General features: G+C 32.3%; 1 protein-coding gene and 1 long non-coding RNA gene across 2 annotated transcripts; one reads left to right on the forward strand and one right to left on the reverse strand.

Moving 5' to 3' along the window:
• Positions 1–4,200: 4,200 nt before the first annotated feature.
• On the forward strand, positions 4,201–5,832 carry LOC134230279 (uncharacterized). The gene is made up of 3 exons (XR_009984310.1): positions 4,201–4,234; positions 5,526–5,590; positions 5,721–5,832. It is a non-coding gene; the product is annotated as an uncharacterized LOC134230279 (long non-coding RNA).
• Positions 5,833–18,108: 12,276 nt separating this feature from the next.
• On the reverse strand, positions 18,109–22,773 carry LOC134230280 (uncharacterized). Its single transcript, XM_062712044.1, has 5 exons — positions 22,691–22,773; positions 22,220–22,457; positions 20,143–20,256; positions 19,248–19,386; positions 18,109–18,169 (listed from the first exon to the last, which is right to left on the reverse strand). Exons 1-5 carry the CDS (start codon positions 22,754–22,756, stop codon positions 18,109–18,111), a joined length of 618 nt encoding a protein of 205 aa, XP_062568028.1. The 5' UTR covers positions 22,757–22,773.
• Between the last annotated feature and the right edge of the window lie 2,498 nt (positions 22,774–25,271).

Genomic DNA, 25,271 nt, shown 5'->3' on the forward strand with positions numbered 1-25,271 from the left:
TATTGAATATAAAATCTGAAAGTTAATTTAATTTGGCATCGATAACTTTAGCTGCATTGTATCTAAACTTAACATTTTACTGATAATTATTCCTGGTTAGGTTTAAAAAAAAAAGAATCTTCAAAGATAAACCTGAACTAATGTCAGATTCAACATGAATTTTATTTGTAGGTTAAACATTTAAAATATGATTTTCTTGACATGTCCAAGCACAGGGTTGAGGTTGTATGTTCACCATGAATTTGAAAGTTATTTGATAACTGATTGATAAACGAGTGCTACTTTATCTTTTTGAAAAAATTTGAAAATTTTGTGACAAAGATTATTTAACAGAGGTTTTAACTTAAAGAAAATGATGTTCTTGCAGGCAAAACTTTCGTTCCTTGCAAGACTTCATTTTTAATATCTTAATTTTCAACTACTTAGTCTGATTTAATGCTATATTGATATCTGATGATTTGATTGATTGATTGTATACTGTCTAACGTCCCTCTCAAGAATATTTCACTGATGTGGAGACGTCAGCATTGCCGGTGAAGGGCTGCAAATTTAGGCTTATGCTCGGCACTTACGGCCTATGAGCAGGGAGGGATCTTTATCGTGCCACACCTGCTGTGATACGGGGCCTCGGTTTATACGGTCTCATCCGAAGGACCGCCCCATTTAGTCGTCTTTTACGACAAGCAAATGGGTACTAAGGACCTATTCTAACCCGGATCCATACGGGGCTATATCTGATGGATAGAAAGAAAATAAAAGAATTTTTGGTTGGATTCTACAGGGGTATTTAAAACCCATTCTATGTAAGCATTTAAATCCTGTGCAGTGCACTGTACCAATTAAACTTTTACCTAACATTTTTTAAGTTGTAAAGAACAAATGCATACAATAAATAATTGCTTTAATTCATGGTTAATGATGCATATTTCAGTTTGATGTTGCAAAAATTTCTTGTACGTATCTCATCAGAGTTAAAAGTAAAGAGTCAAGAATATGATGTTCCCTCAAATGAAAATTCACATAAAATGATCACTGTTGAAGAAGGCCGTCACTCGCTCTAATTACAGCATGACATCCTTTTCCAATGGTTACCATGTACCCTTTAAATAGAAAGTTGACCTATCTGCTGCTGCGGATGTTTCTAAACCGTTGAAATTGTGTGGAAGGGGGTGGGGGGTGGGATGACATTCCATATGTTCAATTGGATTAGGATTAAAGAATTTAGCAGGCCAATGCATTAAACATACAGACCCTCATTTGGCGTCTTGCACGTAAGTGTACCCCTCTTTGAGTGATTCAGACTGTTTGAGATGATACTGGACTGCTATGGGCAGTACTTTGATGCCATTTCATACTACTGAAGGTGTTGATTGAAATATTTCTAAAGTGGATAACGACCATATATAACAATCAATTAAGCTAATTTGACGCAAACATCGGCCCCAGTCGAAAATGTAGATAACTTCTGTTTTGGTTACATTTTGTCCAAAGCTTTCAAATTGTGATAATTTGATGATAAAAGCTGACGCAAACCTTATAGCAAATGTGTTTATATAGATTTTTATACTTGTTTTTTGAACTTTTGACCTTGACCTTGGAGATTGACCTACTTTTAAAAAGCAATCCGTGACCATAACTTTTAAAGGTAGTGCTTTCATACTTTACATGCGTATTCTATGTGGCAAGACTTTCATTGCGTGGACCCAAATTTGACCTTTTGACCTTTGTGTTTTACCTTTTTTCACAAAAATATATAAGCGAGGTTAAACAGGATGCCCATATGGGCAAACGACAGGCTCAAACGCATGCGCTCAGTCAATTGCAGTAGAGAGTTCATGCCATAGCCTTGACACGGTAACTTGCTCGTATAATCATTCGCCCTATTCGAATTAAAATATGCTTTTAAATCTGCATATCGGATTTACATATTCATTGGCAGATTCGATTTTCTCTCTTTTACATAAAATTGTATATACAACCTAAACATTGATTGCATGGTACGAGCATTTTAAGAAGTTACAGTATATAAATAACGGTACATGTAACTTAACAACTTGAATGAAAACGTCACTCAAAGAATAGAGATAGCTTTTAACAGATAGAACAAGTTTTCACCGGCACTAGTTTTGTGCATCAAGGCTCGCAAGATAATTAATTTTGATATTTCAGCAATCTTAATATAGGTTGATAAAGGTCTGTAGCAATGGTTTTTAATGTGTGTGTGTGGGGGGGGGGGGGGGGGGGAAAAGAATCTGCGTACTACTGAGCTGTGCTGCTCGTGAACCATCAGATCTCTATTTTTCCAACGATAAATTTCTTCCGTATAAATCCAGAACAGATGTCAAGTCCCAGCAAGTTATGAGTTACACGTATCAAAATAACCCGATTTTTTAAGCTTAAAAAACTAAAGGTCGCTAATCGGAGATAAAATTACACAATTTTGCTTTGAGACTACAATCAGTTTTGAGTAGGCAGATCATTAAAAAATGAACAAACCTACACAAATATTCCCTACACCTAAAACTTTTCTTAATTGAATTTCAGTTAGAAAAAAAACATGCATATGGTCCACGTATTGCAGTCCTTTTTTTAAAGGACAGCAACTTGTTGGATACCAATTACCTTAACCTTTTGATCTTGATCTCGGAGATTTTTGTACTTTAACTTTGGCCATAACTTTTGAACGCTAAGGATTAGTGACCTCATACTTCACTTATGTGATCTTTTTCAGAAGACACTTCATTGGTTTCAAAAACTTTGACCGTTTGATCTTGGAGTTTGACTTACTTTAAAAAAAAATAACCTTGATCTCAACAGTTAGGGCTAGGGCTTTCATACTTTACATATGTATTTTTTGTTGCAAGACCTTTTATTGGAAACCAATGACCTTGACCTTCAAGGTTTCCAAACTTATGGAAAAAAACGTTAACCTTGGCCTGCTTTTATAATTCACAATAGTATTTCAAGTGAAAATACCTTGATTTTGGGAACACTATATAAAATGTGCATTTAAGAAAAGTTTAATCTTTGCAATGTTGCCATTCGGCGGTATTAGTGTTTCAAAAACACATCTTCTTAAATATGTGTTCATTATAGTCCTGCAGAAAATCTTTCTGACTGAGAAGCTGTATTCCTTTTTCAAAAAAAAAATCAATATCATTCTGAGGTTTCAAGTTTATCTTTTATCCCATTTTGAAAAGCATGAGACCTTAAGGCTAATATTTCAAAATCATGAATATATACAGAGCTGATTTCCTGCACCATATAGTCTTGTACATTTCATCATCTAACACATATCAAAATTACTCTTTTGTTTGCAGGAAGTTTAACAGAAAATTCAAAAATTTGTATTCACAATAAATAAAGAAGAAGAAATAATTTATTTTTACTTGAATTCCAGGATATATCCGTATGTTAACAATATTAAACAACTTCAAGTCAGTTTGAGTTTTAACTCACACAATTATGAAAGGGATAAAATTCAATTTTATAGTGAACGTCTGCTTTTAATCGCCGATTTTTCATTTTATAGATCAGATATCAACTATGTTTAAAAATGACCTTTAATATCATATTTTTATTTCCGTGAGGAAATTAAATTGAACTAGCCGCATTTCATTCAAAAACATTCCGAATTATTGCGTATTATAGAAAAAATCGACTTTAGGCGTCATTTCAATGGTACATGAAACTACGCAACATCCATATGATCTAACAATATTTTTTTAAAATTAAATTATGAGGTGGTACATGTACTTTCCAACCAACCGAAAAGTCTCTAACTATACGTGCCACAAAAGTTTACGTGGTTACAGAGAATGGGTATTAACTAGCATTTTGCGTCATCTGTTTTCTAAGTACACATAATTCATGATAATTATTTCAGTATAGTGATACTAAATTTTGTTAAAAAGATTTTAATTTTAGTAGTGTATATAAAACCGGTTACCCTTTGGACATAACACTAATAATTACTATTTAGAGGAAAACACTCATATTTCATCCTTCCTTGTTTAAGCTATTTTTATTCAGAAAAAAAAACAAAGACGTGGGAAAAAAACTCCTGTACCTTTCTATCAATGTTTCTGGATATCAAATTATTATACATGATGATCGATATCGTGTTTCGATTTTTTACGTTATCTTTCAAATTAATTTATCAATTTGGGCCGATATTGTTGACAACCCGTGTACATGACGGAAAAGCTGCACCTTGGGGAAAAGATTGTGGAGGGTACTGTAATTTAATTTTAGAACAATGAATGAAAAAAAAAGAAAATTCTTTCGTAAAGTTATTTATCGGTATTAATCGTTTCATGGCTTTGTCTTCTTTGCTCTTAAGGTAGGATTTTTCTCATACTTGTTGTATTTAAAAATGAATGAAATTTCCAAAGAATCAAGAGGACAATATCACTAAGTAATGGTATCAATTAGATTAAAGAACCATATGCGGTAATAACCAACATTTGCCCCCCAAAATCAAACTTTGATGGAGTAATATTTAATTAAGTCCTTAAACAGGGGAGTATATGCTGACTTCAAAGCACTGAATAATTTCATAAGTAATGACGTCATATGTACGTAATGACGTCACAAATATGACGTAAATTTCAGTTTTTTATGAATTTTGCAGAAAAATGTACATATTTCGTCGATATTTTAAATAAAAGTCACCGAGCGCATGTGTGTTCAGGATAAATATTTTGATATAATGTGTAGAATGATAATATCAATGAAATATGTCAATATTGTTCCTGAACACACATGCGCTCTATAAATTTTAAAGCTTAAATTGTTGAAAATTTGTCCATTTTGTCCTCTTTCTGAAAAAGGATATAAAATCGGACTAGTTTGTGACGTCATAAAAACAGAACTTGTGAATACACTGCTCTGGAACTATAATATTTTCTGTTAACTTATATTTCTCGTACAATTTATTGAATTCAGCACATTTCAGGAAATTTTCAAAATTTGACTTTTGTGGGGGCAAACATATGCAATATACCGCATATAGTTCTTTGGCTGTTCTATATTAGAGGATTTTTTGCTTAAATCTGTACCGATTGGATGCTTTTAAACGCTAACATATTTATAGTTTGTTTAGAAAATCCTATTTATTTGATGTATTTTAAAAACTTCAGTCTATAACTATTAATTCTACTTATATTTGAAAATTCTTTCAAGTCATTTTTTAATGAAAAAATTAAAAATTTCACTGTTCTATCATAATTTTGAGGAGAGGACAGGAAGGTATTTCTTACACCACCAATCCGCAAAATCACAGCCTCTTCTTGATTTCTAACATTGTTTACCATTTCCTTTCAAAGTTGTACAATTATTACGAAAAAAGAAAAATATGATCTTCTAAATCTCTTACATCTGAATATATAAGCTATTAAAGCAAATGTACTCAAATATTACATCTACTCAGAAACTAGAGAAGAATTATTCCCTTAACTGAAAAAATATTACTGATTTTTAACTATCTCCCAAAACAAACATTGCATCATATTTATTATTTACAGCCTGATAAACACTACACAATGTTGCCTTGGATATCGATGGAATTCTGAAATTGCTTCCTGTGAAGGTGTTTCTAAGTACAGATTTAAATTTTCAATAAAGTTTTGTCACGTTAAATCATTTTGAAAATTAAAATTGAAATTTCAATATTATCATGGTTTCGAAGCAAGTAATTTTTTTGATATTCTTTATTAAAGTATGCAAGATTGGTACCTTTGGATTTAATTGTGAACACACATGTCCGTATCCTCACTATGGAGAGGAATGTCAGTCTGTGTGTCATTGTCAAGAAAATAAATGCAGTTTCAAGACAGGATGTATAACTGAATCGGGTACGTCTGGTTATGAATGCTACACAAATACTGAAATGGCATTTTGGTACATGAAACATTTTGCTCAAACGAATTATAAGACAAAAAAGTTTAAATTTAGGACATGTTTCAATTTTCTGATAAATAATATTAAGCAGATTTATGTTCTTTTCTTTTTTCATTGGTAAAAAGAAACAACTACCATGGTTGTTGATGTCATCAGAGGTGGTGCAAATTATTCTACAAACCAACCGGAATATTCCAATAACTTTGTTAAAAACACATTTACGAGTATTTCAGATCTCAAACAAAATATATGTGATCATAATATAGTATCTAATATGAAAACGAGGCTGTTACCTCCAATCATAATACTGTGTTTTATGTCAGTTTTGTTCTTTGTAATGTACGTGTATTTGAAAAAATACAATAAATAATATGAAAATCATGATATGTTTTGGTTTCAAAACAGAAGAATTCTTCTTTGAAAAACTTCTGCTTCTCTAAATGTCGAATAATAAAGATTATAGAAATACATTTCATTTTCACATGCATGAAACCTTCACAGTGTAATAATTTTTGTTTTGTTCCTTAAGATAATATTCATTTATTTTATTTATTCTTACAATAAATCGGTAATTTTACAAATACTACATGTGCAAAATAGTGAATCGTATGATTTAAAAATTAGTTATGATAAATTTTACAGTAACCCATACCAAGTGAATCATGTTTATTATAATTATGAAAATGTCTAAAGTTTGATTGGCTGAGATCCAACATTGTCGAAAAATGTTTTTTTTAAATATTGCAAACCTTGTTTTTATTCTCACTATACACATGCTTGCCACTTTTTAAAATTGATTCATCGCCTTTCACATTTTGTTTTCTTGTACAGTGTGTATTTAGGCCAGAAAATAGAACATGAAACGATGTGTTCCCATTTCGCCTTAATTGTGAAATTCAGGTAAGAAAAAGATAAAAAGTACTATGGCGAAATGGGAAATTTAGTATTTGTTAATATTATTACTGGGTTTATAAATAAAATTAATTTGTAACATTTTAGGTTGAATTTAACAGTTAATGGGAATTTATGAATAATGTGAATAGAATAAAATGTGAAATACCAAAAATTACTTTATACTAGATACATTAAATCTTTGTCACCTTAACCCCTCTGAGAGCTTACTAAGGCGAAATGGGAATGCTAAATTTTACAGTTAAGGCGAGATGGAAACAAACCCTTGAAACTCCAAGTTAATACAGCCAATTACATTTATCTAATCTCATTATAAATAATTTTTACTGCTTTCAAATTTGGTAGGAATACAACAAATATTAAACAATCAAGAGATATTGACTTCATTTAGTGAATCCTACAATAAAACACAAACTTAATACTAGGAAGATTGTGCAACCTGAGAAGTAAATATCGGTCTTGGTGAATATTATCTATTATGTTTACCTTGAAGGCAGGTAGATAATTGTATTGACAAACCAGTGTTGGTTTTATCAGAAATACTGTACGTTTAGCGATATATTATATTCAGCAATTTTATTTGAAAACAGAGTCTGCTAAAAAAGTGTTTTGTCATATGGAGCTGAAATATGGGGTTTTCACAAGGCTTATGATGTTGAAAAAAATCGTAGTAATTTTTGTTAGAAAGTCTTGGGTGTGAAATTATGTACTCCAAACAATATGCTGTATTATGAATTAGGCAGATAACCTTTGTATCTTTCAAGGAAACTTCAAATTTTGAAATATTGGCTTAAACTTAAAAATACAAACAACTGTATATTAAAAGCATGTTATGAAGAAAGAGTAAGGAATAATGACAAATGGTATACTGAAATTAAGAATGAATTTGATAAGCTTGGTTTAAGTTATCTTCTGTTCCAAAACGTTGATACTTCTAGAGAATATGTGATAGTTATGCAAAGATTCTTTGATGTGTATGGTCAAGAAATCCTCCATAGTATTAAGATGTCTACTAAAGGAAAGTTGTATCAACATTTTATAGACCATTTTTGTTTTCGGAATTATTTACCAAAACTTATTAAACATGCATGCAAAAAAGTATCACAAGCTTTAGACTGTCTAGTCATAAATTACGGGTAGAAGAAGGTAGATATGTTAATGAAAACAGAAATAACAGAAAATGTTTATTATGTGACTAAAATGACGTAGAAGATGAGATCCATTTTATATTGAAATATCCTATATATCATGATCTCAGAATACAATATATAAAATAGTATTATGTTAAAAAACCTAGTGTCGTTAAATTAATACAAAAATATTATTGCTAAGTGTACAAAATGTTAAAGAAATGTCAAAATTGGGAAAATTTTTGTTCAGTGCTTTACAACGAAGAAAAATTTATTAAACTGTTCGTAGCTCATGATATGTATGTAAACATTTATTATATAATTTAAAGATCTGAATATACAGGGTGTCCCAAAACATATGTTACACTTTTAATCATGTACGACTTTATCAAACCAAAATTAAAGCATTCACAAAGATATTTTGTCAACATGAAGTGTATTAGTATACATTTTTTTCTGACAAACGTTTTAGAAATTCTATAAAAATTAAGCTAATTATTATGTCCTTATGACGTTATCATATTTTTTTAAATATGGGACCTTCATGTGAACAGCTGGTTTAATTTGTAAAACTTTACTATGGGTCTTAATCTTTTACTTTAGTCATTAGAACCATGGGAAAACAACATCCTGTAATGAAATTACTCAACAGAATACTAATTACAACTTTGTGAAGGAGTTTGAAGTTGAATGCATCATAAATAACACATAATTCTGGCATTAGAAGACCATGGGTACCCGTACCATAGAGAACATAAATATTATTGATAAACTTATAACTGAAACTTTACAAAAAAAAACCCTTAGACGGGTTCTGAATTAACCACTTTTATAAATCTAGTGTCATTAAAATACTCAAATTTTAATTAAAATTGATTCCTAACAAGATAAGTGTAATGCTGCATTTGAAAGAGACAGAAATTAGAAGTCATTTTGGGTTTGCCCCTTGGATTTTGATTAGACCCGACCCAGAAAAAAAATTAACAGAACTCACTTCAAGTATGGTTTTCCGATTAAGCCCACTTTCATTTTAACAATGTTTTAAAGAAAATCTTAAACTCTGTTGTTTGGTGAAATCCAGATTTAATGTGGAAAACCATCCAAACTGTTGGAATGTTACATTTAAATTTGATTAAAAAACATCAGAAATTGTGTTCAAACACTGTCAATTTAAAGAAACCTCATTTAGAAGATGTTGTAAAATGACATAGGCTATTCTGAACAAAAAATATTGATAACAAATAAAGAAACTGTGACACGTTTGCTTGACAAAAAATCCATAACAATTTCATTATGTATATTAAATTTCATTTGTTTGTTTGAGGCATAAAATTTTTATAACAATTTAATAGTGTAACATATGTTTTGGGACACCCTGTATGTATACCTTGTTTATAATACAATGTACATGTATCTGTCTGATGTGCCATTTGGCATAAGGAAATGAAGAAATGAATTAAATCAAATACACCCGTAAGCAATGAATCGCAATTAATATCTGCGTTTTAATGCAATTACCTTTGCTATATAATGCGATACTTTTTGCTTTCAAACGCAATTAAGTTTTGCGTTTAATCGCAATAATAATATCCATGTTCAAACACAATGATGTTGCGTTTAATCGCTATAATATTTTGTATTTAAAAAATTCCTTCTTTCAAAGGATTTATTATTCATTTTAACACGATTATATATTGCTATTGTTTGATATCAGACATCGATTAGCCAAAGGTTATTATCTATACTACGCTCCGATTTTTGAATGAAAACCCGTTTGGTTCTGTCTTATTTCGCAAAATCTTGCAGTCTTTGAGAATTGAAGAAAAACATTTCAGGCACGTAGTATCAGGGGGGGGGGGGGGGGGGCAGGCACCCCCACATTTTCCCCCAACATTACCTTTACTTTAGAAAATGTTTACTGGAAGGAAGTATGCCCCCATGGCCAGTTTTTGAGAATTGAAGAAAAACATTTCAGGCACGTAGTATCAGGGGGGGGGGGGGGCAGGGGGGGGCAGGCTCTCCCCCACTTCTTCCCCCAACATTACCTTTAATTTAGGAAATGTTTACTGGAAGGAAGTCCCCCCCTCAACGAAATAGGATTTTCAACTTTGGGCAACTTTTAAATTTTCGTTTTTTTGTTTTTTGTTTTTTTTTTGGCTCGTCAACTTTTCAGGTAAGTGAAAACAATTTTCTCAGGTTGGCCCCCACTTTCAAACACGATGCTACGTGCCTGCATTTGGCATCTTAACAACCATAGATTCGTAAACCATTAGAAACCAACACTTTTAACGAAGCCTTTAATCTATTGCTGGAGTATCACAGCTAATTGGGGAGGTTTCAGTGGTATTTATAGACATATCAATATGGTAGTACACATAGATTAATCTGTTTTCATTTGATTTTATCAAAGGAATGGTTGTGAAGATGCATATTATACATAATATATACATGTAAAATCACAAGTCTAAACATTATTAAGTAATTTTTTAACCCTTTCATACATTGTTTAACTTTGTGATCGCAACGTGGGGTAGTAGTTTTTTAATCTTTAAATTCTTCGTCAGTCTTTAAGCTGGCTCATTACTTCAACAGTTTATTTTAGATTTCATTACAGCACCACTTACATGTATAATGTAGATGTCAAATATACAGATGGAGGTATTGATATCATAAATATTTGTTCGAGATTTTTTTGAGCTTTTATCTCATTTTAGTGAAATGTTTTATTTCAAGTTTATTATTACAAGTATTGTAGAACTTTCAGTGTCAAATGATGGTCATTTTGTTAAGACAAGTACACACAGTAAAACAGCCTCATACTAACTAAAATATTAATTTTATTAGATAAATTCAAATAATTCTATCTCTCTCAAAAAAAAAACCCCAAACAATTAATGTCATTATCTTTCTAGACTGTTCATAAAACATTAAGAAAATGAGTTCTGAAGAGACAAGGAATGTATATCAATTAATTGCATTTACAAATTGAAGGAAGAATCTTTAAAAGAAATGAAAATTCCGAATTTAAAAGAATATTTGGTATAAAAAGTCCAGTTTCAGGAGATACCTTTCCTTATTACCCAAAACTCAAAACACTAAGGAAATATCGAATATAACATATAAAATTCAGGTCAAAACTAAGATTTGAATTACCATAGTATATATTTAAATCAATAAAGCAATAATATAAATTAGCACCAACACAGTAAATAGTGTAAGTAAATAACCTTTTTTTTATTTCAACAAGGTTGTAGATTTTAACTTGAATTTCTTCCATATAAACATGTCACTGATTGATAGAGCACTAAATAAGTGCACATTACTTGTTTGGTGAAGATTTGGCTGTTGCTTTTCTTTGGTTCCTGATTAAAAGCAATTTAATCCTTCTTGGTATATGTATAATGAATCCATTTAGTCTGTTTTTTTGTGTGGAGGTTAAGGGTAAGCAAATTTAAAATACCCTCCTTGAGACAGCCGGTTGCGTAAAATAGAAGAGGATAATTCTTCTGGAAGTAGTGAAAAAAGTGTCAGAAATGTAAAGAATGTTTGTGAAAATTGTTTCATGTCAGTTAAATCCAAAATGATAGGATACGATGAACTGAAAATGCACTGCGATGTTGGTTGACACCCGATCTAGAGTCACGATAATAAGTGAAGCATTCACAAGCCAGATTGGTATGGTGCCGGCTGGGGGAGTTAGTGTCACATCGGCAACGGGCATCCCTGTCGTTATTGTGGGGAAGTGTGACTTTAGGTTAAGAATTGGTGAACAAACTGATGTTGAGTATAATACATTTGTTGCTCAGGATTTCCTACATGGATGTATTTAAGGCTTGGACATTTTGAAGGACTGTGCATGCTATATTGATGTTGCAAATGATTCTGTGTATATAAATGGTGAATGTATCTCATTTATCTCTGATGCAAGTTCGGTTGTTGAGAGTGTGCAAGATGCGTGTAATTACAAGAACTTGAATTGGATTGCGATAAGTGAGAGTGTCGAGTCTGGTGAGAAAGATATTAATGATTTCTGTGTATCGGGTGATTTATATAATTAGGTGAAGCAAAAAGCAAGTATATTACTAAGGTATTAGAGAAGTATAGAAAAGTGTTTGCTTTCAGCGATAATGAATTAGGGAGGACAGATTTAGTTGAGTAGATACAGGGGGAAGTAAACCTATCCACTTCAGGCCTTAAATGATTCCTCACAGCCAGCAGAAGTTACTGGAATTTTCAATAGAAACAATGTGCTCTGTAATGGAATTGTGCGACCATCTAATTAGAGTCCGTAACCCCCCCCTCCCCCCCCAATCCTTTGGTTTCCATTAAGGAAAGTGACAGAGAAAAGACTGCGTTTTCCTTCTTCGGAGGGCATTATGAATATATTTATATGCCATTTGGACTGTGTTACATTGCGCCAACATTCCAGAGACTTATGGGCTTTCAGGATAACTATCGAACACGTGTTTTGTGTATATAGACGACGTACATGTAATTGTAGAAATTGTATAAAATTAAGTTTCACTTGGTATCTAAGAATCAATGCGATACCCGGTCCACAACTCGCTATCTTAGCCAGTAAGTTGAAAGAATACAATATAATCATGTCAATCAAACGCTTTACGAGGTACACTAGTTCAATTCCCTAGGTTTCTCTTATAGTTAATGGGATTATTCTTTGCTACAACCAAACATACAATTTTACTGCTTGGTACCAGGGAGTTAAGAACAGAAATATTAAACATTGCATTAATGTTTAGCCCATCCCTAAGCCCCCTACTTGGCGGGGGGCAGGGACAATGAAATTCAGTTTTTGTTTCCTACCACGTATAATTATACGTTTTATGTTAAACTTGGTAAAAATGGAGATTCATTATTATTTGAAGAAACAGATAATATTTAAACGTTAACAACGCTTGACCAAGCAGTGTTTAGAGTCTTCGATCTTGACTCGCGGATTTAGGGATTGAACCGTACCTTGCAGGTTCGAAATACATCGTGGGACATGAAGACTGTTATTCGGATAGGACCGTGTAAACAAACATCCCATGTCACAGTAGAAGCTGGCATTCAATAAATCGATCACTGCTTAATACTCTATGTGCCAACAAAATGTGGTGGTGCACCATACGAGACATTCTATGAAAAGGACGTTTAACAACAAACCAATGAAACGACTGACCGATGTATCATGACGGACGTACGATGGCATATAAAAACATATGACAATGTTAATACACGTAGATGATTTTTTAAAGTTCATTTTTACTTTATTGTTTAATTAGCTCGTTTAAGAATAAAGTCATGAGTTCTGAGAACATTTTAAAGACAACTTTGTAGATTATAACAACAGCCAAGAACCCAAATGATAATACTGTACACTGTATCTGACCATTTTTGAAAGAATTACATTTAAGTAACTCTAGCAAAACTAATGTCTTTTTTTAATGGAAATCGATAATCGGAATGACTTTATTGATTTATGAAAAATGTACTTGAAAATTCACATGTTGGGGACAAGCATTAATATGAGTAGCATTTTCAAAAAATCATGGCAAATTTACTGAAAAAAAACATCTCAGTATATATAGGTTATCACGTTACAAGGTCATATCTCCCTTTATCTGCATAATTTTCATCATATGCAACCTTTTCGGAAACAAACTACACTGTATCCTTTTGGGTGACAGTTATAGTTCGTCGAACCCACCTTTACACAAAAATTCCAAACTTTTACTTGTTGCTTTGCCCATATCTTTTGAACAGTGTATACCAGGAATTTAATTCTCCATATGCTACTTTAATCTTGGTCATAACTTTTGAACAGTAAGGGCTAGTGCTTTCAGTGGATACTAATGAACTACGAGAAGACTTTCAATGGATACCAAGAACTTTAACTGTTTGACGCACAATGTATAATACATGTAATACCTTGGTGTTTGACCAACTGTCAAAAAGCAAGCCTTGATCATAACTGTTCAAGGGTTAGAGCTAATGCTTTGATACATTTCATTTTGAATCCTTGTGACATGACATTATAATTGAAATCAAGAATTTTGACCCACTGAATTTGACTTTGAGTTTTTACCTACATTGTAATTTTTTAATGGTGCTCAGGCTTCCATATTTTACATAATCATTTTTGTGGTTCAATATTTCCATTAAATTATTAAAAGTACATGTATCTTTTTTTTCACAAAATTGACAAAATACTTCATCTTTTGCTCATAAAGAGTCAAAAACGAATATTTCAAGTGTACATGTCATTCTGTGGAAAATATACACTTTTTTGAAATCATTCTGCATTTTTCTTCACGAATTTATGTGATATATGTAATTATAAGCGAATATGAACAACTCCTCCCATGTACAGAATTGACAAATACTTCTTAATATTATTTTTATTTTATTTTAATCATGAACAATTTATAAACCGCTAAATATGATATAAAATTACTCGCTGTACATTAAAACTTGAGCATAGAAAGATAAAAAAAACATAAAAATTACAAGCACTACAGGACTAAAATTACATGTCAAAGTCGTAAGGATATACATAAATAAACTTTTTTAAAAGACGAGAAATATTTATACATGTTAATTGCTGCAATGTCCAATGTTGTAAGATAATTTAAATCTTAAAAAAAACAAATAAGAGTAGCTTCCTAAGAATAATATGGGTAAATAGATAAGTTTTTAATATTTTTTTAAAACGAATAAAATTGCTTTCCAATCTCAAGTTTTGAAGCAGACTTTCCAAAATGTTGCACCAGCTACGTCGAATTGCCTGTCGCCGTACAATCTAGTCCGCGCGCGCGACTGAACAAGGAACATGGAGGTCTCTGAGCCTAGAGATCTACTCGGCGTGTAAACCTGAACCAGTTCTTGTATATATAGTGGCGATGTTGCGTTTAAAGCTTTAAAAGTCTGCAGAAGCAGCTTGTAGTGGATTCGGTGTTCCATGGGGATCCAATGTAGTTTGACTAACACGGGTGTTATATGGTCATGTTTCTTTGTACGAGTTATTATCCTGGCGGCCGTATTTTGAATTTTGATATTTAGGCCTTGCTATTATCTAGACGAGAGGTTAAAAATGAGCATACAGGGGTCTTACAAGCACTCTCTGATATTAAAGATCGAATGCGCCCAATATTTCGCAATTGATGGTAACATGACTTGGTAATGTTTCGAATTTGGTTATCCATGTTCAGCACAGAATCAAAGAAAACAGCTTAATTTTTCACACGTGATGAGACTTTAATTATATTTCGTTCAAAATTGATACTAACTTCATTAAAATTATGAATTCTGTGTTTTGGGGAAAAGATAATAAGCTCCGTTTTTTCTTGATTCATCTTTAGAAAGTAAAAGCGCATCCAAGAACTAATATCGGAAAGACAAATTTGCAAACGAGATGCTACTTCTATCCAGTTGCTATATATATATATATATATATATAGAGAGAGAGAGAGAGAGAGAGCAAGAAAGCACAGAGAAATTCACTTTTACAAGGATACTCACTTCCGCCCCAGCCCGGGATTGAACTCTCGACCTACGGAATCTGTCTCCTAGCAGTGCAGGAACAGGGCGTTAGACCGCTCGGCTATCTAGGCAAGTTAAAAAACTTGCTTTCGATGCCGATGGAATTATCACAACGCTGCCCAACACTACACGGTCATTGAGAATGGAAGTGAGATACAGTTATTTGGACATTAGTTTTTAGAGGATTGTTTCCAATACATGTTGTGAAAAATTAATTTTATTCATAAAGCACAAATTACAACAACTCTTAAACTAATATAACTGCCCTAAGTAAAGGAATATTAATATAGAGAGCACAGAGAAATTCACTTTTACAAGGATACTCACTTCCGCCCCAGCCCGCGGTTGAACTCTCGACCTACGGAATCTGTCTCCTCCCAGTGCAGGAACAGCGCGTTAGATCTCTCGGCTATCTAGGCAAGTTAAAAAACCTGCTTTCGATGCCGATGGAATTCTCACAATGCTGCCCTACACTACACGGTCATTGAGAATGGAAGTGAGATACAGTTATTTTGACATTAGTTTTTTAGAGGATTGTTTCCAATACATGTTGTTATAAATTAATTTTAGTTATAAAGCACAAATTACAACAACTCTTAAACTAATATAGCTGCCCTAAGTGAAGGAATATTAATATAGAGAGCACAGAGAAATTCACTTTTACAAGGATACTCACTTCCGCCCCAGCCCGGGGTTGAACTCTCGACCTACGGAATCTGTCTCCTAGCAGTGCAGGAACAGGGCGTTAGACCGCTCGGCTATCTAGGAAAGTTTAAAAACTTGTTTTCGATGCCGATGGAATTCTCACAATGCTGCCCTACACTACACGGTCATTGAGAATAGAAGTGGAACAATTAATTCCAGTAATAAACAAAGAAAGACATTTTATTGTTTTATTTATATCTGTTTAAATAATCATTTAAAGTAGGATTAAAACGATTAATTATTGTATTAATTATGCGAACGTCTTTATATGTGTACGTTTCATTGATGGAACAGCCACTGATCAAAAAATGTGTACAGGTGACGTGCCTTCTGTAGTTCATGAAGTGATTAACGCAATGGGAGAAAATATTCAGTGGAGGTAAATATAGTCCTATAGTCAGATATTAATCTGAGCACAATTTACAAAAATTATTAAGCTACTAGATTTAACATATAAAACAACAATTGTATTTATGTGAAAACATAAAGTAATTTATAGCATCTCGATAACTGTTAAAAAAAAAATTCCAATTTTTTCCTGAATGACAATCTTTTCCCATTATGGTTTTGAAATCTATCTTCATATTGATCACGTGATATTTGTTTACTGAACCAATGTAGCCATTGTTTTAATATGCAGATTTTTTTTGGATTTGTATGATATATTGTACTTTCCATGCTCTGTGTCTAAAATTCTTATGCAAGACCATTACTAGCATTTGTTGATGCATCGTAAGTACATTCTCCTTTATTTTCTTTAATGGTAAGAACGTTGTTTTTAGAAGTTGTGGCTGCGTACAAACGATTACGTTACTCGCCCTCATCATGGTTATGAAACTGATAGTGTTAGGACATTCATTTGTCAGTAGATTGGAAGAATTTGTAAGTAATTCTACGAATAATCGTGTGACAAAAAATTTGAACTTAAGTTTGGAGACCGTTCACGTTTCATATGCATGCAGGATTTAGGGGAGCAACATTGTCAAAGATTAGTGTGCAAGGTCTGCGTTACGTAAGACTGATTCATCCAGATGTGGTGGTATTGCAAGCCGTATCAAATGACCTCTGCGATCCTAAAAAATCAGTATCTGATGTCTTCAAACAATTGATTGACTTAATTATATCCCTTCGTTATTCAGAATCAGTGAAACATGTTGTAGTTCTACAAACTTTACATAGAAGACCCCCCACTTACCGCATACGCTATGAAGTGGATACTAATTGGTTCAATGACAGAGTGGATGAACTTAATCTGAGATTATCATCCTATTTATATAATGTGGATGGTTCAAAATTTTTCCGTTTATCATGTTTCTGGTCCCCTGCAAGTCAGGACATGGTGTTTTCTAATGATGGTGTTCACTTGAATTCGCTAGGAATTAAGAAATATAATAATTTGCGAGCAGCAGTTTCTTCAATTAAAACCATAACAAATGGTGGGTATTCAATTTGTATTGGAACACAGTCGGATAATTAAATACACATGGCAGTCCAATTTGGTCAGTTTGGCCTATGAGTTACATTTTGTTTCAAAATCTCTCAAAGGTAGAGCTAAATACATCTTTGAATATACTTGTAATCAACATAAAAAGCTTTCTGTTCATTACAGGGCTTACAATATTGTCTCGTTAGAGTGGGGGCGAAAAACTTTGAATTGTTATTTTCCTATATGGTTGGGGTAGATAGGTCGTGGCGAATTACAATAATCTTTCCCCAAAATGGTTGGGGTTAGGTTTTTTAATTATATTAATAATAAAAAGGTATATCTATTATATTAGAAGATAATGGTATAAATTGAATTATGTATGTGCTTGAATGAATATTTAATATGTAATATAAAATAACAATTCATACAGTAAAAATAAAAACATCAACTCTATAATTTTAAAAAAAAAATCTAGAGTTTATCCATATCACTTCAACGAGTAAGAAGAAGAGCTGATAGGACGTTCAATGACAACAAGGTCAAATCTGTGTATCTGAAAACATAAGTGTTTACGTTTAATTTTTTACAATTATTCCTTTAGATTAAAAAAAAAACAGTTTACAATGATTTCACAGTATTTGCAATTTTGACATTTAAAGTTATTTGATCTTCATTATTAATAACGACTTGAATATTTGAAGTATAAATGCATATTTCTTTCTTGGTTTTTGTTTTTGAAGTAAGTATCTTTGGCTTTACGGCGAGAATCATTTATAATCAACCCCTGATGATATGAATTTACTTAATTTCGCGTAAATCCGCATTTTTTCATATATTTATAACATATAGAGATCTTTGAAGTAGATACAACAAAATCAAAATATACATATTTTTCATCACGTATTTTTAGATTACAAACTTTTTTTTCACTTGGTAATGTGTTGTACTGAATGTAAAATTTGATCACATACACACAAAATAATACCGATGAGTATATACTCAATTTATTAAATCAATTAGGCATCCTCGAAAAAAAACGTCGGAATTAGATACACTTGTATCTACAATACATGTTTATCACGACACCTTCTTACTTTCTGGTGCACTGGATGTTAAGAAGAATATGTCTTCCTTTTTTAGTTTTTATTTTTTAATGCTTTGCAAAAGCTGTATTTGTTTTTTAATATTGTAAAATCCCATTTTTCGAGGAGTCAAATTATCGTGTTTTGAGAAAAATATATTGGTTCATGCGGGTTTGATTTCGTGGTTGAAAAACTGTTCAGTAGTAATAAACTAGTTATAATGTTTCCTAGGTTTTATTGTTTGTTGAATTTTTGAGATCGGTTACTTTTCTTTATTTTGACATTTCAATATCAATCAATGAAACTTAAGAAAAATATTCCTTTAACAAATTGAATAAATATATAATTATATATGATAATAATATATGACTAATAAACATAAAGAAAATTTTCATTTTTATTTGATTCAATTTAAAGACATTTAGTTCTCTATACTTGATCATTTTCAAAACATTGCTTGGTTAGATCACTTTCTGAATGAACATGTACGTGAGTTCAGTTACGAGTGCAAGGTATAATGGCACTTTTTCAAAAGTAAGAAGAACTTACCTCCTTTCTCCATTGTTCGGTCTGTTCATGACTACTTCATTTACTGTAATTTTCTTTTGACTGTCGTTTTTATGTTTTTCATGCCTATGATTTGTCAAATGTGACGTGTACGTCATAATTGTCTTGAAGCATTCAGGATCTAAATTGGATAAAATAAAAAAGGTATATGTATTCCAGATTTATCTTTGTCCTTCGAAAAGCAGACGTCTCTGCACTAGTTTCAGTAAATGGCAGACGATCCTATCCATATCTCCTATCTGCGGAAAATGTTTAAGATATTTTTTTTTTATTTTTAAGATCTAGTCCAATTTCAATATCTGGATAATTAACATATTATTGTCTTTCACGCATAATTACAGAAAACAATAAACACGTAAATTAAATTTGGGACATTGTACTGCAGAAACCGTTCACGGTAGCTCAGTCGGTAGAGCGCTCGCTCCGTGATCGGGAGGTCGTGAGTCCGTATCTCGGCCTCAACTGACCCAGTCGATAAAATGGGAAGCAACTGTTCTTTTCCAACTGTTCTTTCGCCATGCTCTCAACTGACCCAGTCGATAAAATGGGAAGCAACTGTTCTTTCGCCATGCTCTCGGCACTTTGAAGTGAAAGTTGCGGGTCCTTCGGATGAGATCATAAAAACCGAGGCCCTGTGTCAGCGGCTGGCCTTGGCACGATAAAGATCCCTCACTGCTCAATGGTCCTGAGTGCCAAGTAAAGGTCAAAATTTGAAGCCCTTCACCGGCATACGGTGACGTCTCTATATGAGTGAAAAATTCTCGAGAGGGACGTTAAACAATATATAATCAATGTACTGCAGAATTTAGTACATAACACTTTTAATCAAAATAGAAATTCGACCAATCCTTGAAACAGTAGATGATCGAATACTTACAAAGATACACATCCGTAGACTGGTAATGTGCTGGACATGGCTTCGAAAAGGTAGTACAACGCTCTCTGTTGAATTGAATTCTTTTCCCAAGCACATTGTATTCCACACAACGACCTTAAATGTGATAAAGCAGAGGCAAATGTTGAAATGCGATTGAAAAATAACCTTTATTTTGTTATTTTCAATGAATACTGCGATATATTAAAATGAGTATTACAGTTAATGTTAAGAAATTTATCAAAGCCCTTACTTCGTAAAAATGTTTACTACTTTTTACAGCAACTATATATATATATATATATATATATATATATATATATATATATATATATATATATATATATATATATATATAATAAAAAAGAAAAAAAAAAACACGAAACACTTCAGTAAAGCTTTAGGACTTTCATTCTATCTTCAGAAGCTTTACAAAATAAACAATTGTAGTAACATAGTTACGTTACACAATAACATATAATATATATATGGAAATTTTTAGCCCATGTGTAAAATTGTAATAATATGTCATTTTTAAAAGTCCTTAAACACCTTTCCATTAATATTTACATCTAGTATATAAGAACACGAGCCTTGTTTATTCATCTAAATGCTCGGGCAGATGTAAGAAACAAATAAATCAGATGCCCAGGATCGTGTATTTAACTTTAAGAGCTAATAATACATAACTTGAATTTCAAAACTATGAAGAAATTGTAAACGTTCAACATTGTTTTAATTTTTTGCATTTTTGAAACCAACCATAAAACATATGCAGCGTTTCGTTCCTTTAAGGTACATTATTCTGAAATTTTAAATTAATATCTGGAAAACGCTGAAGAGCAAAAGCTTCACATTAAATCAAAGCATATAAATATTTGAAATAGTAACAATTACTACATTTATTCTAAAGTACATTTTACTACGGATTTCAAGAGTTCTGGAGGGGTACTAAGTACGCGGTTTATATATTTTTCTGCATTAGTTGCAACATTCATTCTTAAACTAACGAAACTAACGAACAGAAGATTCAATAGTTCAACTTTACAGTTCCAATGGATAGATGGTTTATCATAAACTAGAGGAACGGGACTTTATTGAGGAGGCCATTTGCTGATCATAACAATTACTATGGATTTCATCATGTTGACAGAGGCAGCATTGATAATTATAATAATAATGTCCTTAGTTTGTTTACTTATTGCCTATGAGCTGATGATCGTAGCTCAATTATGCCTTCGGCTTAATTGAGCTAAACGAATGGTGCAATATTAGTTTTTTTAGTCCAGTTCAAATGAATTTCCCCAAGTCTTACAAGGATGTAAATGACGCTTTATGCAAGATATGCAAATACAGCTGTACAATAGACACTTTTCTAGTGTGTGGGGTATTTAATAGAAACTCGTCAAATAAGAATGCTAATCACTATACATATACTAGAGGTGATGCCTCTTGGCCCAACAGCTAAGCTGCTTGCCACTACTTGGTACCATCACGTACCATTCACTTGTCATCAGCACTTACAAATTGGCTTAACAACATGGCCAACTTTTACAACTTGCATGTTCCCTAATCAAACTGACTCTAAGTTCATTTCATCACTTTGATTAAATCAAAGTTATGCAATTTCTTGTAAATTAGACCATAGCTATAGAATCCTTGTCTTTACTTATGAATAAGTGTCAAATGTCAAACAGGAAAAAAGACGCCCACTGGCCTTAACGCTTTACTGCGTGACTTGGAGTCCCCCTATCATTCATCAGACTTTTTCGTAATATCCATGCAATTCTGAATAAAATCTTATAATAAGCATTGTAAAGCTTTCTCAAAGTTTTTGTTCCTTGTCAAATAGCTTCTTGACTTGTGATTGTTACAATTTACAAATATGTCAGCCATGGTTCTCTTATTACATGTAATAATGTTTTAGTGAAAAAGAGATCTGATGGAATGGGGAAATTCAGTGTACATGTAATGTGAGGTAAAACGTTCACAAACATATTCCCTAAAATTTAAAGAGTGTAAACTCTAATTCTATTTTCAGTGCTAAAGAAGATTACAGATAAAATAGTAAGAAATATACCAAATATAATTCGTAATGGTGCACAGACTTCTAGTGTAGCATTCCTCCACTCATTGACAGCACAGTGATAGACAAATCTCTCCCTAGAAACACAGTCCTGTTCCACATCCTCACACCGTTTTTGTTCTTCTCTTTCTTTCCAAGCATCCTCCGTTGTTGGGCAACTTGGCACATACTTAATCGTTTCTGTAGATTTAGGACAAACTCCATGTAACGGATGGAAAATAAATTGGTTTGCCTGTGATGATTTGGTAGAAGGCAATATCAATTAAAAATTAGGTGAGATAACATATTTTACAGTAAAGTCCTTCTTTTAATAAGCTTCAATTGTCTTGCAACGAAATAAAGTCTAACTTTCGGAAAAGTGTTACGCCAAGAGTTATGGATTACAAGTATATCAAAATGTTCTCTGATTTATTTTTGGTTGGAATGAAATAATATTTGAAATGTTAAAAAGCAACAAAAATATACCTGACTGTAACCGCATATCATGCACATCAGAGGGATATGTATCTTCAAAGTTTCTTTGATGTGCATTCCTGCGACAAAATTCTGTTTTAATACAGATAAAGTAAGATTCAAAGTAAAATGTAATTGATAGAAGGAAAATTTTTCAAAAGATTTTAAAGCAACTGTAAAGAAATAAAAATAACTATCTGCATGCTTAAAGACTAAATGGTTTTAATTTATACAAAATATATGCCCTCAGATCAAAATATCCCGGGGGTATATTGTTTATGTTTTATCTGTTTGTTTGTTTGTCTGTCTGTTTGTCTCTCTATTCGAGTTTTGTCAATTTTAACCTAGAGTGAATACGGCGCGGGTCTAAGAAGTATGATTTTAATTAGATTGAGACCGGGCCATTCGGATGCGACCGTATAAACCGAGGCTCTTTTTATATCAGTAAGTACCGGTACGAAAAAGACCCCTCTCTGATAAATCGCTCTGAGTGAGTAAAGGACAATATTTGTAGATATCCATGGGCAAGTGGTGGCGCCTCTAAATGAGGAAGACATTGTCAAAAGGTAACATAAACAACATAGAAAGAAACACTAAATACAACAAATTGAATACATCGGTATTTTGATGCCAGTTTTCTTTATTTATCTTCTCGCTCATGCAATATTTCTACAGCACTGGATAAAGGTTTTTTATGCGCCCGGATGTATCGATCTGGGGTGTGTATTTTTTTTGGCCCTGTTTGTTTGTTTGTCTGCAAACTTTAACCTTCACAATAACGTTTGAACCATGAAAGATAGAGACTTCATGTTTGGTACATGTATGCATACTCCACTAATAAACAGGTCGGAGAGAATACTCGAAATCGGATATAATCCATGCAATCGGGTATATTACTCGATATTAGGGTATCGTTGAATCCGCGAAATCGGGTATAGGGGGTGTAATCACCTAATAAAACTTAAACAATGGAATGGCGCATGTTGCCGAGCTAACTTTCATCTAGATACACATGTTTGCTAAAGTTATCACTTGCCAAGTAAGCATTTGGGCGTCAAGATAAATGCGCTCAGGACAACAGATACCCGTGGAGCTCAGTACATTTCATGATCACTCATCTACACACGAAAAGGAGCTCGATTTGCTTCATATTTTTCATAATATTGAAAGTATATGCATCTTCCTAATGTTCATTCCCAACACAACAGAATTGTAAAGTATCAGAATTCGGGAATTTATAATAATTCGTCATCAACACGACAAACATGAACAATTTGAAAATAAATCAAATTATACGGAAACACATTTCACACTCAAGATATGATGCCATGTAAAAACAAAAGGGATTCTCTATCGTTTCAAACTATGCGTCATTAATTACTTTCGCATTCATCTTGTGCATAAAATCAAATTTATTTATGAATGTATAAATAATGTAACGATAAAAATGTCCAAAATTTCGGCTATAAAACCCCCTGTTCTCTTTTTTTTAAATCTTTTTTTATCATTCATACATATTTGCAGAATATGTCTTCGACATTTTAGCACAGGCAGTGATAGTTTCAGGAATACAACTTAGGAGAGAACATAACTGTTGATCGTTTAATTTCGCTAAGTCATCAATATTTTACTATTTCTTGACGACTTCAAAAGTGGGGAGGTGGCATAAGGCTTCTTGATCACCTCTAACAAAACAATCTCGACTGAGTTCTACATGTGTCCAAAAGACCTCTCTTTGAATGTCACGGTCGGTTAAACTCGGTTATATATTATTAATTGTAGGGAAGATTTATTCATCAAATAAAAATCATATAGGTAAACAAAAAGCAACCTGTTATTTTCTAACACAATATGAGACTACAAGTAACTAGAATTCATGTTAATCTTTTTAACACTTTTTAACACAGTTATTGCCATGAGTAATAACTATCATAGATAAAATAACTAAAAGAAAACTGTGATATATTGTCTAGAACCAATCAGATAGTGCATTGTATTAGCATATTATAATGAGGTACTAGATAGCGATATAAAAACAATATAGAAGGTAAAGAGGTAAATTTAACATGTCTATCAAATAGTATAATAAAGAAAAGAAGTGGCTACGATTTTTATGAAATTTTAATGTCCCATGAGAAATTATATTCCCAAACAGTACGAAAAGAGTTTCCAAGGCATTTAAAAACACAATTAATGTGTGTGTTCATTAACATGTTCATAAACGTAAACACGATAAGAAATGTGAAAACTTGACTATGCAATTCATATTTCAATATGACTGTACCTCAATCAATATTGAGAAATTCAATGTATTATAAGCTCATGAAAAGATGTACACATTTTACTTTTATTTATACCCCCCCCCCCCAAAAAAAAGAGAATCCTGTTCATATGACTTTTCACTCAATTTTCACACAAATGCATAAAATAAAGGTAAAATAGCATATCTTGTATCGATTAAAATGCAACCAAAAATTTACGGTGTCTTTGAATAAAAATTTCCATGCTAAATTGACATAAAAAAGATATTCAACTTCAAGTACCTAATTTCAACTGTTTTCCGGTGGGTATAGATTTAATCTTATTTTATTTC

The sequence above is a fragment of the Saccostrea cucullata genome, unplaced genomic scaffold (assembly GCF_032062105.1).
Source record: "Saccostrea cucullata isolate Sc308-1 unplaced genomic scaffold, CSIRO_AGI_Scuc_v1 ctg5073, whole genome shotgun sequence".
NCBI lineage: Eukaryota > Metazoa > Mollusca > Bivalvia > Ostreida > Ostreidae > Saccostrea > Saccostrea cuccullata.